The following is a 16,807-nucleotide window of genomic DNA, read 5'->3' as shown; positions in this document are numbered from 1 at the left end:
ATGATGAGCGGCGGCGGCGGCAGTGGCAGCGGCAGCGGCGCGGGGCCGAGCAGCTCCAGCTTCGAGCGGCACGGGAAGCGGCGGCCCCCGGCGACGCCGGCGTCGGACCAGCAGCGGAAGCTGCTGCGGCTGTCGGTGCAGCACGGGCAGGGGGAGGAGGACGCGCTGGCGGCGGGCGTGGTGCCGCCGGTGACGGTGGTCCTGGACGGGCGCTGCATCTGCCACCGCGTCCACCTCAGCCGCCACACCGGGTACCGCAGCCTCGCGGGCGCGCTCCGCCGCATGTTCGTCGACGACGCGGCCGAGGGCGACGAGGACGGGCTCGACCTCTCCAATGCCGTGCCCGGGCACGTCGTGGCGTACGAGGACATGGAGGACGACCTCCTCCTCGCCGGCGACCTCAACTGGAAGTAAGAGCAATATAATCCTCACACTTGACTTGACCACGGGTTCCCTCCTGTCTCCCGACATGCATGGATCATTTTCACGAACGAGCTTTGATCCGGTTCCGGCCCTTGTGTCGCAGGGATTTCGTGCGCGTGGCGAAGAGGATCCGGATCATCCCGGCCAAGTCGTCGACCCGGAGGATCAAGCAATGCGGAGGAGGGGCGAACTAGTCCTCTACTCAGCTCCGCAGCCATGCCTAGTGAACCATCAAGTGTAATTAGATCCATAATAGTACCTCTGCGCAGCTCAACCCTGATGAAAAAAGCGATCAACAAGTCGGCCGTCCTCGTGATCCTCCTAAATCAATCGAAATCCCGCCATTTCCCATTTCTCGCTGTATTGAGATTTCAGTGTCACAATGAAAAAGGAAGAGAAATTCCAAACAAAAGAATAGATTCATCTGGATTTTCTAGCCCGACTAATTAATTAATCCGTGTTCATGCGACGGCCACCAGCGTCGCTAACCGGAACACTGTAGCGGCGTCAAATCGACGGCCCGCCCCACCCCACGGCCACCAAGCACGTCCCTCTCGACGTGACTCACGCTCGCCGTGTGTTTTTATCGCGAAAGCTCAGGCCGGGTCGCATCCGGACCCTCCCGGCCGGCTCCGGACGGTTGGGATCTCCGTTTTGAGCGCCACGTCGTTGAAGTGCCAACAGTGATGCGGATGCGCGTAGGCATCTCGGGTAGGTTACGTGCGTGGAGGCGCGATCGGGCGACGTGGAGCTGGCGGCGGAGACGGAATGTCGTGTGCCCGTGCGTGCGTGCGGTTCACCGCCGGATCGATCGGCTCGTGGGGGTAGGGAGCCACGATCGACGTCGGCGTCGCTCGTAATGAGCGCTGCTGCCTGTTCAATTTACTAGCACGATCATGGCCGGGCGCGCGCACAGTTGATTTGAGACTTGTCGACGACGGCCATGCATGGATCGCCGGGGCAGGATGACTGTCGCCCACAGCGTGGGAATTGGTAGACCAGACCACCCTGGCACCATTATTGTTTCCCGGTAAAATGGGCGGAGATCGGTGGCGTGCATGCCCTTGGACCAACGGTCATGTGGGGAACCCTGTCTCGTTCTTTGTCGCGTCTGTGACTGATGGCTCCAATCTGTTTTTTTAATATTTTTTTACACGATGTGTCTAGACACGTGACATAATTATTGCACATCTAAATGATAAAATCAAGCATAACAAGAAAATGAACAAAGAAATAAAAATACCCACACAAATCTTCATGTAAGATCAGTGATATATGACTTAGATCTGCAACATTTATCTCACATCTAGATGTATTTTAATAAATCCGTTTTTTACACTGATGATTCGTATCTGATGGTTGCACGAAAGAAGAAGTGGAATGTCATTCGTTTTTTGTATGCGAGCATTTGATGTCATTGATTCCAGTTATAAAAACGAACTACTTGAAAGCAAAAGTTATAAAAACTACCGAACACCAAACATGTAGTACAAGTTGAAATTAACCCGAGACAACTTTAAAATCACTCACAACATTGTGGGTGGCACACTCCCCATCAAGGCAAGTTGTCGAACGGATGCTTTATTGTTGTGTTAGGGAAGAAATATCATAGCACATCTTGTTGTACTAAAAAGACAACATTCACTATTGAAATAAGTTATCGAAGCACTTGCAACGTTCACTATGGAAGTCTTCAAGATATTAAATACATTTTGTGAGAAGTACGAAAGACTAATCAGAGAGTTCTGGTGGGGTGAGGAGGATGTGCATACGAAGGTACATTGGATGGTCTGGGACAAAAGGATAAAACCGAAGAAAGGAGGGGTATTGGATTTAGGGATATATATGCATGTGTTCAACCAAGCTCTATTGGCTAAGGAAGGATGGAGATTGTTACCGAATCCGGACAGCTCATGTGCAAGAGTCTCCAAATCTAAATACTAGCCCAAAGGAGAGCTTCTGGACACAGTTTTTGCCTATGATGCATCGCAGTCGTGGAGAGGAATAGAGTTTAGCCTTGAACTACTCAAGAAAAGTCTAATCTGGCGGGTGGGTAATGGTAAGAGCATACAAATACAAAGAGATCAATGGATACCTAGGCGAGAAGGTCTGAGAGCATCCAACTTCACTTGCAGGCCCGAGAATTAGATGGGTGTACCAGCTAACTGAACTTGTGTCCAGGAGTTGGAACCAAGAGCTGATACAACAGATTTTAAACCCCTTTGATGCTAACCTTCCCTTGGTGGCTAGGGCGGACTCTCCTCTCTCGACTTCGTCGACGAGCCCACAAATTCCCCTCTCTTCTGCATGTTGCTTCGGCGGCCGGTGGTGCGGAGGGAAATCTCAATGCCTTTGCTCGAGCTAATAGTTTAGGTTAGATATTTTAGCCCTCGAAGGTGTGGCGCTTGGGCAGATGGTAACGCTTCTTCTTCTTCAAGTTCTTTTGGGCTCTGCTTTGTTCATATGGATGTAGTCCATGGAGCTCCGGTGTAGATTCTTGCTCTCTCCTTGTGACTACGGCAGGGGTTAGCGTTTCTAATCATTCATGCGCCACTATGAGATTTGATGGCAGTTGCTTCTAATCTATTTAAGGGGTCCAAAGACAACAACCATGGATACATGACACTTGTTCTCAGAGGTGCACGAAGACTTTCCAGCTGATGTGGTCAAGACAACACCGGTAGGGTAACTACCAACAGAGCGTCGATAGCTCATTCTCGCAGCAGTACTTGTCATTTGGTAGTATAAATGCCTTCATGTAATTTAATCATTTATTATGTTTACAATGCTTTGTACTTGTACATATGATGAACTTCTATAACAAATATGATATATGTTGATCTTTGTTAGAAAAGAAAATGTTTAATCCAATTTAAACCCAACAGTCTAACAGCTCAATAATAATTGTTATGTTTCCGGAAAAATAAACTATCAAGCTTTCTTTAGGGATAATAAAATATCAAGCTAAGTAAATAAAGCTAACTAGACAGGACTTGCGGGTCCCCGTTTATTTGCCTTTTTTTAGGAAAACAACAAGACTCTGTTGTGTGTTTTTACTAACTTTTCCAAAATAAATTACAAAGAATAATGTCCATGAAAATATACAAAAAAGGAAATTTTCCATTTACAACCCCAGGTAAAACCGTTGATTAGATGGGCTAGCTGCTCGATGAGCCCATCGCAATCTTGTACGTACCTTACTAGTGTAGATCCTGAGCAATGCTACGTTTACGTAATTTACCTACGCAAGGTTACGCAGAGGCTGATTTGAAGGACTATCATTGATCATTAGGCCCGCGCGGGACACTTCTGAAAATCAGGAGGGAAGTTTGATTAGTGGAGAAAGGAAAGTGCGTAAGTTTACGTAGCATTCTTTCATAGGTGTAGCATTTTTGGTAGATCCTGGATACCACACACGGCCAAGAGACGAAGAGATCGAACAGGACCCATCTGCCTGTCAGTCAGTCAGTCAAGCAAGGGGATGTGAAGTCGCCGTCCAATCCCTGCATGCACGGGCGAGCGACGGGGCAGTTGGCATCACGCGGCGTGCGGGGGGATCTGACTTTACCCTCGGACTCGGAGGCTCGCCGCCCGGCTGGCCGGGGCGGCAGCTGGCGGGCGAGGAAAAAGAAGCGCGCACGTACGGCGTACCGGCTGACGAACAAGCTTGGATCGGTGGAGCCATGACGCCACGAGAGAGACAAAGGACTGCGACCGTGGATCCGGCCGTGGACACGGCCAAACGTCGATGAAAACCACGGTGAATATACACTCTGGAGTCTGGACATGCACCGGTTCATTGAGCTGGCACACACCCATCCAAACGTCCATGAAAACCGTGGATCCGGCAGCATGTTTCTGATGATCCCCAGAGCCAACAATGTCTGGGTCGGTAGAGGATGGCGTCACTGTGCTGATTCGAGTGCAGCACTAGAGTATATTTCTTCGCAATCTTCACTCTTCCTTCCGGTAATGGACCTTGGATCCATCCAGGTAGCAAGTAGGAGTACTAAGTAAAACCTGCGGGTGAGCTATACCACAGCTCCAAGCCTCCCAACCAACCATGTTTCCATGAGCCCTGTTTGGATACTCTAACTCGGTTAGAGGTTAGAGTTAGATTCTAACCCTGGACTAACCCAAACTAATTGTAACCAAAGAGGTGTTTGGATGAAAGGATTAGATTGTCAATAAATAAACATTTTCCAATCATTTGGCTCCTTTATCAAGGATTTGGTGTGGTGGAGGTAAAGAGAAAAGAAACTTTTTGTGGACTCAACCCAACTCTAACCCAAATAAGCACCTATTGGGTGGGTTAGTTTATTTTGGGTGGGTTAGATGCATCTAACCAACTCTAACCCCCCCTGTTTGGATGTTATAGGGTTAGATTGGTCCAATCTAACCAACTCTAAGTCTAACTCATGGATCCAAACAGGGCCATGGTCTAGTCTGAATCCCATCACCAATTTTCACCAGGCAGCAGCCTAATCAAGGCTCCAAATGCATCGAAACTACATCTTTCTCATTCTTATTTGCTAAAGTCACCTGGCAACATTAAGATCATCAACAACCGGGCATCTCAAACCCGTGTCAAACGTCTCGACGGAACGTCCGATCACTGTTCATATAAAAAAATCACAAATCAGATGGACGTCTCTGTTGAAATTAGTGATGGGCCTTAGGCCCATAAGAGAATTTCAGAAAATCTCCAAGGGCTCATGTAGGTGGTGGCATGACAAGGTGGTGGTGGGAAGTTTAGTCCCACCCCGCTAGTGGAGGAGAAGTTTGACCCCTTTATAAGGGTCTCTCTTCCACATGCTATTGGAGAGTGAGAAGAGAAGGTGCCCTCACGCACTCCTCCTCCGCCGCCCGCCTCGTCACGATGCGCCGCGCCGCGCCGCGGGTTGCGGGAATGAGCCGAGCCGAGCTCATACCTACGGGTTCGGCCCACGTGCCTTTATAAGCAGGCTAAAGCCTACCCTAGCCGCCACGAGAATCAAATCACATCTGCCTCACGCGTTCGTTCCTTTTGCTGCCGCCGACGACTCCGTCCCGTTTACCGCATACAAGGTCGACGAGAGAGCGGGCCTCCGAAACCCCGCCTCTCCGATTCCTGTACGGGAGAGGGGCGATTAGGTTTTTGGGGAGCGATCACGCGACTGCTCGCCTCCGTCCGTCTGCTTCGTCTACGTCCGTGTCGCCCTCGTCATCACCATGTCTTCACCATCCGAGCCCGATCGTCTCGCCCTTGAAGCTGAGAAGAAGAGGGCAGAGGATGCTGCTGCTACTGCTACGGCCGCGTCCAACGCCAACGCCGCTGCTACGGCCAACTGGCCTATTGGAGGGTATGACTCGTTTATCCTCATGTTCGTATTTATCCTAGCAATACTACTTGCATGCATAGATGTATCAACTATATGCGTAGTATGTGCTAGGTTAGTTCAAGATTAGTACATCACTAGTCTAGTCAATGCCATGCTAGTTATTGTATCGTGGATTAACATACTCGGAAAATTGCCTATTTACTCAACAATCGAAAAACCTAATATGTCTAGGAATTTTTCGAGTAATGGTTTTGCTGCTGCACTAAAACCGGACAAGTTTACCGGTACTTATTTCAAGCGTGGCAAACGAGAACCACCTTATGGCTCACGGCTATGAACGTGTTCTGGGTAGCCGGTGTCACTCCAACGGGAACGATCTCTTCTGAACAGGAGAAGATGTTCGCGGAGGCCACCGTCCTATTCCTTGGAGAAGTCATAAGCGTGATCGGAGATAAGCTGGTTGATGCATACTTACATATGCATGTTGCCAAAGACCTATGGGAGGCGCTCGAATCTAAATTCGGGACCACCGATGCTGGGAGTGAGATGTATGTTATGGAGCAGTTCCACGATTACAAGATGGTTGACAACCGTTCTGTATTGGAACATGCTCATGAGATAATATGCATAGCTAAAGAACTTGAGGTTCTTAAGTGCAATTTGCCGGGCATGTTTGTCGCGGGCTGTATAATTGCTAAGCTCCCTAATTCCTGGAGGAACTTTGCTACTACTCTGAAACATCAGAGGTATGAGTTCTCAGTAGAAGACATCATTGGCCATCTGAGTGTTGAGCAGAACCCGAGAGCAAAGGACTCCAATGGAAAAGCGGTGAAAAGCTCTTATGCTGCCAATATGGTACATCAGAGGAACTTCAATTCCCACAAGCCCAAGGGAAAGAATTCTGTCCAACAGAATACCGACTTCAAGAAGAAGGGAAAGAAGACCTTCAAGAAGAATAAGAAAGGAGATGGCTGCTATACTTATGGTTCAGAGGAACATTGGGCGAACAAATGCCCAAACAAGTACAAGAAGACGGCGCAGGACTCCAAGTCTGCCAATATGATTGTGGGCAACAATGAAAGTGGTGCATCTGGGTATGGTAATTTACTTATTGTATTTTTAGTTTGTCAATCCACCTATTGGTGGGTGGACACAGGTGCAAATATTCATGTGTGTGCTGACATATCATTGTTCTCTTCTTATCAGGCCACCGGTCGCGGGTCCGTATTGATGGGGAATGGCGCGAGTGCTTCTGTTCTTGGTGTTGGCACGGTCGATCTGAAGTTTACTTCGGGAAGGATCGTGCAGCTGAAGAACATGCAGCATGTCCCCGCCATCAAGAAGAATCTCGTTAGTGGCTCCCTTCTGTGTAGAGAAGGGTTTAAGTTGGTCTTCGAGTCTAATAAAGTAGTTGTTACGAAATATGGACTTTTCGTTGGAAAAGGTTATGAATGCGGAGGTTTGTTCCGCCTTTCCCTTGCAGATTTTTATAATAAAGTTGTGAACAATATTCATTCGAGTGTTAATGAATCTGAAGTTTGGCATTCACGTCTTTGTCACATAAGTTTCGGTGTTATGTCACGGCTAGCAAAACTGAATTTAATCCCGACTTTCACTTTAGCCAAAGGTTCAAAGTGTCATTCGTGTGTGCAAGCAAAGCAACCTCGCAAGCCTCACAAGGCTGCAGAGGAGAGACACTTGACACCATTAGAACTCATACATTCTGATCTTTATGAGATGAATGGTGTGTTGACTAAAGGTGGAAAGAAATATTTCATGACATTGATAGATGATTCCACTAGATATTGCTATGTGTATCTGTTAAATACTAAATATGAGGCTCTACACTACTTTAAAATCTATAAGGCAGAAGTTGAGAATCAACTTGAAAAGAAAATTAAACGAGTTCGGTCTGATCGTGGTGGAGAGTACTTCTCAAATGAGTTTGATTCTTTTTGTGCGGAACATGGAATTATTCATGAGAGGACGCCTCCCTATTCACCCCAGTCAAACGGGGTTGCCGAACGGAAAAACCGTACTCTAACTGATTTGGTTAACGCCATGTTAGATACATCGGGTTTATCCAAGGCATGGTGGGGGGAGGCTATATTGACCGCGTGTCATGTCCTGAATAAGGTTCCTACAAAAGATAATGAGGTCACTCCTTATGAGGAATGGTCGAAGTGAAGGACGACGCTCTCGTACGTACGTACTTGGGGCTGCTTGGCGAAAGTCAATGTGTCGATTCCCAAGAAGCGTAAGCTTGGACCAGAGACTGTGGACTGCGTTAATTTGGGATACGCTAAGAATAGCGTAGGCTATAGATTTCTAGTTGTAAAATATGAGGTACCTGACGTGAAGGTCGGTACAATAATGGAATCGAGGGATGCTACATTCTTTGAGGATATATTTCCCATGAGAGATATCCAAAACACTTCTAGACAGGAATCTGAGATAACTCCCGAGCCTGCCATTCCTATGAAATATTATGAACAAACACATGATAATCCTGAGGAGGATCACGAGCAAACCCTTGGTAGGGGCAAGAGACAAAGGACTGCAAAGACCTCTGGTGATGATTTCTTCGTATACCTCGTGGATGATAATCCCACTTCTATTTCAGAAGCGTATGCTTCTCCAGATGTTGATTACTGGAAAGCTGCGGTCCGTAGCGAGATGGATTCCATCATGGCTAACGGGACATGGGAAATCAGTGATCGTCCCTATGGTTGCAAACCATTGGGATGCAAGTGGGTGTTCAAAAAGAAGCTTAGGCCCGATGGTACGATTGAAAAGTACAAGGCTAGGCTTGTGGCCAAGGGCTATGCCCAGAAAGAAGAAGAAGATTTCTTTGATACTTACTCACCTGTGGCTAGACTGACCACCATCCGATTACTACTCTCATTGGCGGCCTCTCATGGTCTTCTCGTTCATCAAATGGACGTTAAGACGGCTTTCCTGAATGGAGAGCTAAATGAGGAAATCTATATGCAACAGCCAGATGGCTTTGTGATAGAAGGTCAGGAAGGAAATGTGTGTAAGTTGCTGAAATCTTTATATGGTCTGAGACAAGCACCTAAGCAATGGCATGAGAAGTTTAATACAACTCTGACATCTGCTGGCTTCGTTGTTAATGAAGCTGACAAATGTGTATACTATCGCCATGGTGGGGGCGAAGGAGTTATATTGTGCTTGTATGTTGATGACATACTAATATTTGGAACCAACCTCAAAGTAATTGAGGAGGTTAAGTCTTTTCTATCTCAAAACTTTGAGATGAAGGACCTTGGGGTGGCTGATGTTATCTTGAACATCAAGCTTTTGAGAGATGATGAGGGTGGGATTACACTTTTGCAATCCCACTATGTTGAGAAGATTTTGAGTCGCTTTGGATATTCAGACTGCAAAATTTCTCAAACATCATATGATCCTAGTGTGCTTATTCGAAAGTTTAAAGGCACAACTATAGATCAATTGAGATTCTCTCAAATTATCGGTTCGCTTATGTACCTAGCTAGCGCAACGAGGCCTGACATTGTGTTCGCTGTGAGAAAACTTAGCCGGTTTGTTGCAAACCCGGGCGATGTTCATTGGCGTGCTGTTGAAAGAGTTATGCGCTACCTGAAAGGTACTGCCAACCACGAACTTCACTATACGGGATACCCATCGGTACTTGAAGGGTATAGTGATGCGAATTGGATCTCTGATGCTGATGAGATGAAGGCCACTACTGGGTATATGTTTACTCTTGGGGGTGGTGCTGTTTCCTGGAAGTCTTGCAAGCAAATGATCTTAACGAGATCGACAATGGAAGCAGAATTAACAGAATTAGGTGTTGAAGCAGAATTTCTTCGAGATCTTTTGATGGACTTACTTGTGGTTGAGAAGCCGGTTCCGGCTATCCTTATGAACTGTGATAATCAGACGGTTATTGTCAAAGTGAAGAGTTCAAAGGACAATATGAAGTCCAACAAACATATAAGAATGAGATTGAAGTCTGTCAGACGTTTGAGAAACTCCGGAGTGATAGCGTTGGATTACATCCAAACGGCTAAGAATCTGGCAGATCCCTTTACTAAAGGGCTATCACGTGTTGTGATAGATAGTGCATCGAGGGAGATGGGTATGAGACCCACATGAGTTGCCATGGCAGTAACCCAACTTATATGATCGGAGATCCCGTGAAGTAGGACCTGGGAACACAAGCCAGTGGTGAACTAAGGAGAGTAACTTTCCTAACCCACTCCGTTGGAGATGCAATGCTCTCGGATAATGTATGGTAGGATGACTACTGTCTTAATGTGTTCTAAAGCTTATGTGTAAGCAAGATGTTGTCCTACAGAGCGATCTTTGGAGGAACACACCTATATGAGCTTGACTGCTGGTCATAGTCTATGAGATTTGGGTGATCTCTAGTAAACTCATGAATAGGCCAGGAGTGTGACTAATATGCTCCACCCGAGGGGTCACCTTCGGCAGCCTAGTACTAGTAAGACTTGTGGTGAAGCTTATTTACGCCAAACTGACAATTCAAGGCATAGTCCATTGTTCAGTTGTAAAGGAGTGTAGCTGCTTGCTCTAGGTGAAGCTCAACCTTAATAGGTCTTCACTGAAACGCTGGTATATTAAAACAGTGATTGGAACGAGGGAACACGATGTGCCCTTGAGATCTGGTGGGGGATTGTTGAAATTAGTGATGGGCCTTAGGCCCATAAGAAAATTTCAGAAAACCTCCAAGGGCCCATGTAGGTGGTGGCATGACAAGGTGGTGGTGGGAAGTTTAGTCCCACCCCGCTAGTGGAGGAGAAGTTGGACCCCTTTATAAGGGTCTCTCTTCCACATGCTATTGAAGAGTGAGAAGAGAAGGTGCGCTCGCGCACTCCTCCTCCGTCGCCCGCCTCGCCACGCCTCGTCAAGCCGCGCCGCGGGTTGCGGGAATGAGCCGAGCCGAGCTCATACCTACGCGCTTATTTTTGTCGGTCAGGAATGGAGAATACGTAACGGACACGACACGATCCGAGACGTCGGATCGTGGGCTGTTACCGACTCGGACATGGGTTCGGCCCACGTCTCTCCGCCCAGCCGCCTTTATAAGGAGGCTAACGCCTACCCTAGCCATCACGACAATCAGATCACATCTGCCTCACGCGTTCGTTCCTCTTGCTGCTGCTGCTGCCGGCGACTCCCTCCCGTTTACCGCGTACACGGTCGACGGGAGAGCAGGCCTCCGAAACCCCGCATCTCCGGTTCCTGTACGGGAGAGGGGCGATTAGGTTTTTGGGGAGCGATCAGGCGACTGCTCGCCTCCGTCCGTCTGCTTCGTCTACGTCCGCGTCGCCCTCGTCATCGCCATATCTTCACCATCCGAACCCGATCGTCTCGCCCTTGAAGCTGAGAAGAAGAGGGTGGAGGATGCTCCTGCTGCTACGGCCGCGTCCAACGCCAACGCCGCTGCTACGGCCAACTGGCCTATTGGAGGGTATTACTCGTTTATCCTCATGTTCGTATTTATCCTTGCAGTACTACTTGCATGCATAGATGTATCAACTATATGCGTAGCATGTGCTAGGTTAGTTCAAGATTAGTACATCATTAGTCTAGTCAATGCCATGCTAGTTATTATATCGTGGATTAACATACTCGGAAAATTGCCTATTTACTCAACAGTCTCAAGTGAGCCTCAAACGTCCTAGCTGACCGCATCCTTTATATCCAGTCCAAATATAAGACATATATGGGATGTCCGGACGTGTTTGTCATGTCGGACCCGACAGACGTACCCCACCACAAATTGCACCTAATCCATTGTCCGACCTATTGAATTCATTTTCTCTCTCCTTTCTTTTTTCCTTCTCCGCATCGAGCGCCTCGCAGCTCCGCCATCACCCTTGCTCCATAGACTTTTCGAGCCTCGGCGCTGCCAAGAACGGCACAACAATCCTCTCTCCCATGCTCGCCACTGCGAATGTCGTCATCGGCCCGGACGCCACCACGGTACGTCCCACAACTTTTGTGCTGCCCCTTGCGCTCTATGTGTTTGACACATTGTCCGACTCTGTTTTGTGATTTGTTTGAAGGGAAAATGATGGATTCTGAGGCTTCGTCGGACGAGGCGTATGGACCGACGGAGCTTGATTAAATGATTGAAGATCCATTCTTTGATTCGCCGAATTCACATGAAGTGGACACGATCATGCTCATGAGCATGCAAGAGGAAATGACCGATAGGTGGAGCATATTGTGAACTTCAAGCGTTCAATCAAAGAAAGAATAATGATCAATCGGGATAAGGTCTCCGAAAATGAAAGAAATGCCCAGAAGGTTTGTGAGAATATATCAAGGTCACACCAAAAAGGCCATCATCTTACCGGAAGGAGTGGCATCACATGACTTGTGAATTTGACATGCTTTTTTTGAAATGTGGGTTGTCACAACGACATCAACGGGCTTCAAGGATCTCTCATGTTGAGGAGGCTTTGTAATGGAGAATCACCGCCGTGCAACTACACTTTCAACAGTCGTGACTATGACATGGGATACTATCTTGCCGATGGCATCTATCCTCAGTGGGCGGCGTTTGTGAAGACCATATCCCAACCACAAGGCAACAAACAAGTCATTTTGCAACAATGAAAATGCAGCTAGGAATGATGTGAAGAAGGCATTCAAGGTGCTTCAAACTCGTTGAAGAATTGTTCATGGAGCTGCAACGATGTGGAAATTGTTCGTGAAGGTGCAATGATGCTAAGTATAACACTAGAAGGCCAAAAGTGCTCTGTTGTCATGATCCACATCTATCCCAGATTTGGAAATTAAAGGATGATGTGGGCCATGAAGGCTGTCAAGTTAGGGTATAAATGGTGAGTGGGAGATGGTAAATCTATTTTACTCTGGGCAGATATTTGGTTTGACGATTCTTCGTTAGCTACCTAGATTAGGGATTTATATTGCATAGTGAATGAGAAAAACGAAACTGTAGCAAAAACTTGGGGTGGCCTAAATCTCAAAGTTTAATTTAGAAGGAACTTTGACGAAGATCTTATGATGCGGTGGTTTGAATTAGAGAACATTGACAAATCTATTATATTTTCTGAGCGGGAAGATAGCCTGATCTGGCAATATGAATCAAATGGTATCTATTCTTCAAAATCTATATATGTTATTGTTAATTTTAGGGGTGTTTAACCTGTTTACTCCTTGCAGTCTGGGAATTGAAGATTCCCCCAAGAATACGGGGCTTCTTATGGTTATTCTCTCAAAATAAGATAATGACTTGTGACAACTTGAGAAAGAGAGGCATTCCCATTCCACTTGAAAATGTGTGCATTGTACCGATATTGAATACGTACATCACATGTTTTTTGATTGTGTAATAGCTAGACGTATGTGGAGGAGTAAAAGGCGCTAGCGGTCTGAGAACTTGCGTGGCGGGTGCACATAAGTCCCACTACTTGCAAACCTTTATAAAAGTACTGCAGTAAGTAGCTGGCCACCATATTTTGTCTTTATAAAAGTACCATCAAGACATATAATGGGCATGCACCCCTTTAACCACCCTATCTTGCATGCTACAAGACTGAAGTAACAAGTGCTAAACAATCCATTTTCTAGGTTTAGATAGAAAGAAGACCCTGGGTTGCTTGTTCTCAATTCCCGTGCATAGTTCCAAAGAAGTGTGTATTGCTTCACCTCATCCCCATGGACCACAGCCAATGTTGCTTTCCTAGCTCTCCCAAGTTTATGCCTGCTTACATCCATGTTGTATTTATTCCTCACTTTCCTTGCAAATGTAGACAAAGACATCTTGTCATTGTCCCTGAACATCTCAACATATTTTGAGGCCAGAAAAGGTGCTGTTAGTTCTTTCACATCCCATACTTTCTCACAATTATGCTCTCCAACAAATGTTTTTACAAGGAAAGATTGTGTCATGTTATCTACCACAGCTACAAGTTTCCAAGGGCAACCATCCATACATACTGCCTCAAACCTCTGTTTGTTATTTCTTGTTTTTCTTGATCTGCACTCTGTTCTTGACTGCATAATATGCTACTGCCTTTCTCAACAACTCCACTGAATCAAAAACCATACCTAGTTTGAATTGAGGATTTTCCATCTCCACTAGTGGGTTAAATGTTTTGAACCTGTATATGGGTTTCTCTTTCTTTTTCTTCTTCTTGTACTCCTCATCATCAGAGTCACTCTTCTGCATCTTCTCAAAATCATCTTCTTCTGGTAGCTTCAGTTCCTCTTCAGTGACATCATTTGTGCCTGCAACATGTGTGTACTCAGTTCCTACTTTCTTCCCCTTCTGAAACAATGCATCCTGCACAGCATCATCTACATTTTTTATCATACAACTCATCATCTTCATCCACTGCATAATCACTATCATACCATGTTGGATCAGTCTCTGAATCACATTCCCATTCCTCTTCTGCATCCGATGACTTGTGAGAATTATCTGTATCCTCATTTTCAACACTCTCTACACTAGCTTTCTTGCCATCTGATTTCATAGGCCTCATTTTATCCTTGCTAATAGGGCTAAGTGTTACTGCAGGTAATTCACGCACAACCCTATAAGCAATGTCATCTTCCTCCTCCTCCTGTTTTTTAATATCTGTTATTTTCACATGCTTGACAAACAAAACAAGCATCTTTGAAATAATAGAAGCTTCTGCCATCTTCAAACAATCCACTTCAAAACCAATTGCCACCATTTCTGAAATTGTTTTACCACGTGGGCACCAGAAAACAATATCCAAATCACCAGGTGGATAATTCAACTGACCCAACATATAGTCAATCATATCATTGCAGAACGTGTTCCTATCAAGGTTATCAAACCATGCTACTTTTTCATCCAAATATGCAAAATTAATTCCTTTTCCAATGAAAAACCCACCATGATGCATCTCTATATTGAACTTTACTGAATCGGAACCTACATTGCGAAAAACATGGTACATTAAGCATAAATCGGTAGGTGAGGGGGAGGACATCTAACCATACGGGAGGGGAGGGACTCAGGGGAGGGGGAGGAGAACGAGAAACTAACCATAGATCGACCGGCCGCATTCTTTTGTCCTCAACTTCGGCAGCATCTCCATCACCTCCGGTAGACTAGCGGCCGACGATCTCGACGCACCCGCAGCGCCGCCGCCACTAGCCTCCAGCATCGGGAAAAAGGTCAACAAAGGCAGGCACGGACGTCCACAACTGATTAGCACACAGAGCAGGGTCTTTCATGCAAAAATCACCCCACACGTGCGCCTCGCGTGACCTCGGACGGAGAAAACTGGGCAGCCGGCCGGTCCAAACGTCGGTTGTGACCTAGATAAGCCCGAAACTCAAGTTCTATGACGGGTTTTTTCGATTTGCAAGTAGTGGGACTTATGTGCACCCACAAGACAAGTTCTCAGACCGCCAGCGCCTTTTACTCTATGTAGAGAGAAGTTGAAATAATTTTCAATAGGAATTTCAAAATTTTCTTGGAGCTGGCTGCTTGTTGGCTTTGTAACAAGAGATTCTTACATCTGAATGAAATTTCCTCTGTTGTCCTGTGGGGGTTATGGAACACTAGGAATTCTCTTGTGTTTAATAGAACTAAATGGATTTCTGTCAAACAGGTGTGGCAGAAGATACAGGCCCGGCCCTGAGGGGGGGCGGGAGGGGCGACCGCCCCGGCCCCCAAAACAAAGGGGGGCCCACTTGGGGTGTGCTGTCGTATTGGGTATGGCCCAACAACCGAAGGCCCATGTAGAGTAGTAATAGCGCACAACGCATGCTCGAGATCGCAGCCCATTCTTCTTCCCTGGCTCTCCGCAACCGCTTGAGATTCTATGGCACCGCACAAGATCGCGGCGAATCCCTAGCATCCGTCTGGCCAGCGTCGTCGCAACGACGGCATACTTGGATTCATGGGACGAGTTTGTACGTGGAGCTCTTCCGCGCGGAGCCGCAGATCCAAAATCGTAAGGCGCCATTACCCCATTCTACTTTCCGTTCAACAATGCTTGATTCCTCCTATGTAGACATCGATCTAATCTAGTACATATTGCCTACGTATCCAGATTTAAAGTAATGTAGATGGGCTCATGGAAACGATGTTGATACAAGTAAAGTTTCAGGATATGAACATACATGGCAACATCAGAATCAGAATGGAACGGGCAGGAGACAACGCTATCTTCTTTCTTGTTGGATTTATGTAAGAAAGACCACGACTTAAAATGAGTAGGTGTTCATCTGACTAACTCATGTTAGTGTTGTTGTGTATCGTTGGATCCTTTTCCTATTCTCTAATTCTGAACTACACTTACCATACAACCGTGATTGATAAACTATTAAATCCTGACTGCTGTTTTTTCAAAAATAATAGCCCATTTGCCATTTTCTACTCACACCGTTCGACCAGACTTATGTTTGACGTTTGTTCTCCAGCCTGAGGATATACCATATATGTATACGTTCTTTCCACAAACTCCAAGCCGCCACGAGGAAGGCCTCTATGAACATCTTACGGGGGGTGTGCCATCTTCTGATCTTAGGTTTAGGATGCCTGCTAGCAAGGTACTCATAGATACCATTGTTGCACCTCTAGTTGACCCCTCCTAAGTTGTAACCTCCCCACGCACACCACCCCCACCCCACTTGTGCACATGTAAGATGTGTGTTTCATATATACATGCAGTAGGAGCCTTTCCTACCGATTTACACTAAAAAAAGATTTAATGTATACTTCCTCCGTTCGAATATACTTGTCATAGGAATGGATGTATCTATATGTATTTTAGTTCTACATACATACATCTTTATTCATTTGTGTGACAAGTAATTCCGGACGAAGAGAGTACATGTATACATTGTTAATTATTTTGTCAGTCATATTAAGGGCCTTAGGTTATAGTTTCGTCCCGGGCCCCCGAAATCACAGGACCGGCCCTGAGAAGATAGTCCAATATCTGGGGTAATGGGCAAAACCTCACAAGGAACTGTAGGGTGGCCAAGTCGCGCAATTCAGAAATCACATACTCCTGAAGCTACGATCACCTGTGGAA

The 16,807-nt window shown here is 46.4% G+C and overlaps 1 protein-coding gene across 1 annotated transcript; it reads left to right on the top strand.

Moving 5' to 3' along the window:
• On the top strand, window positions 1–856 carry LOC123428852 (auxin-responsive protein IAA33). Its single transcript, XM_045112971.1, has 2 exons — window positions 1–410; window positions 527–856. Exons 1-2 carry the CDS (start codon window positions 1–3, stop codon window positions 615–617), a joined length of 501 nt encoding a protein of 166 aa, XP_044968906.1. The 3' UTR covers window positions 618–856.
• Window positions 857–16,807: the final 15,951 nt, after the last annotated feature.

Source organism: Hordeum vulgare, chromosome 2H (assembly GCF_904849725.1).
Source record: "Hordeum vulgare subsp. vulgare chromosome 2H, MorexV3_pseudomolecules_assembly, whole genome shotgun sequence".
NCBI classification, from domain to species: domain Eukaryota; kingdom Viridiplantae; phylum Streptophyta; class Magnoliopsida; order Poales; family Poaceae; genus Hordeum; species Hordeum vulgare.
Note: the sequence above shows the minus strand (reverse complement) of the source record. Positions and strands in the feature narration are given on the sequence as shown.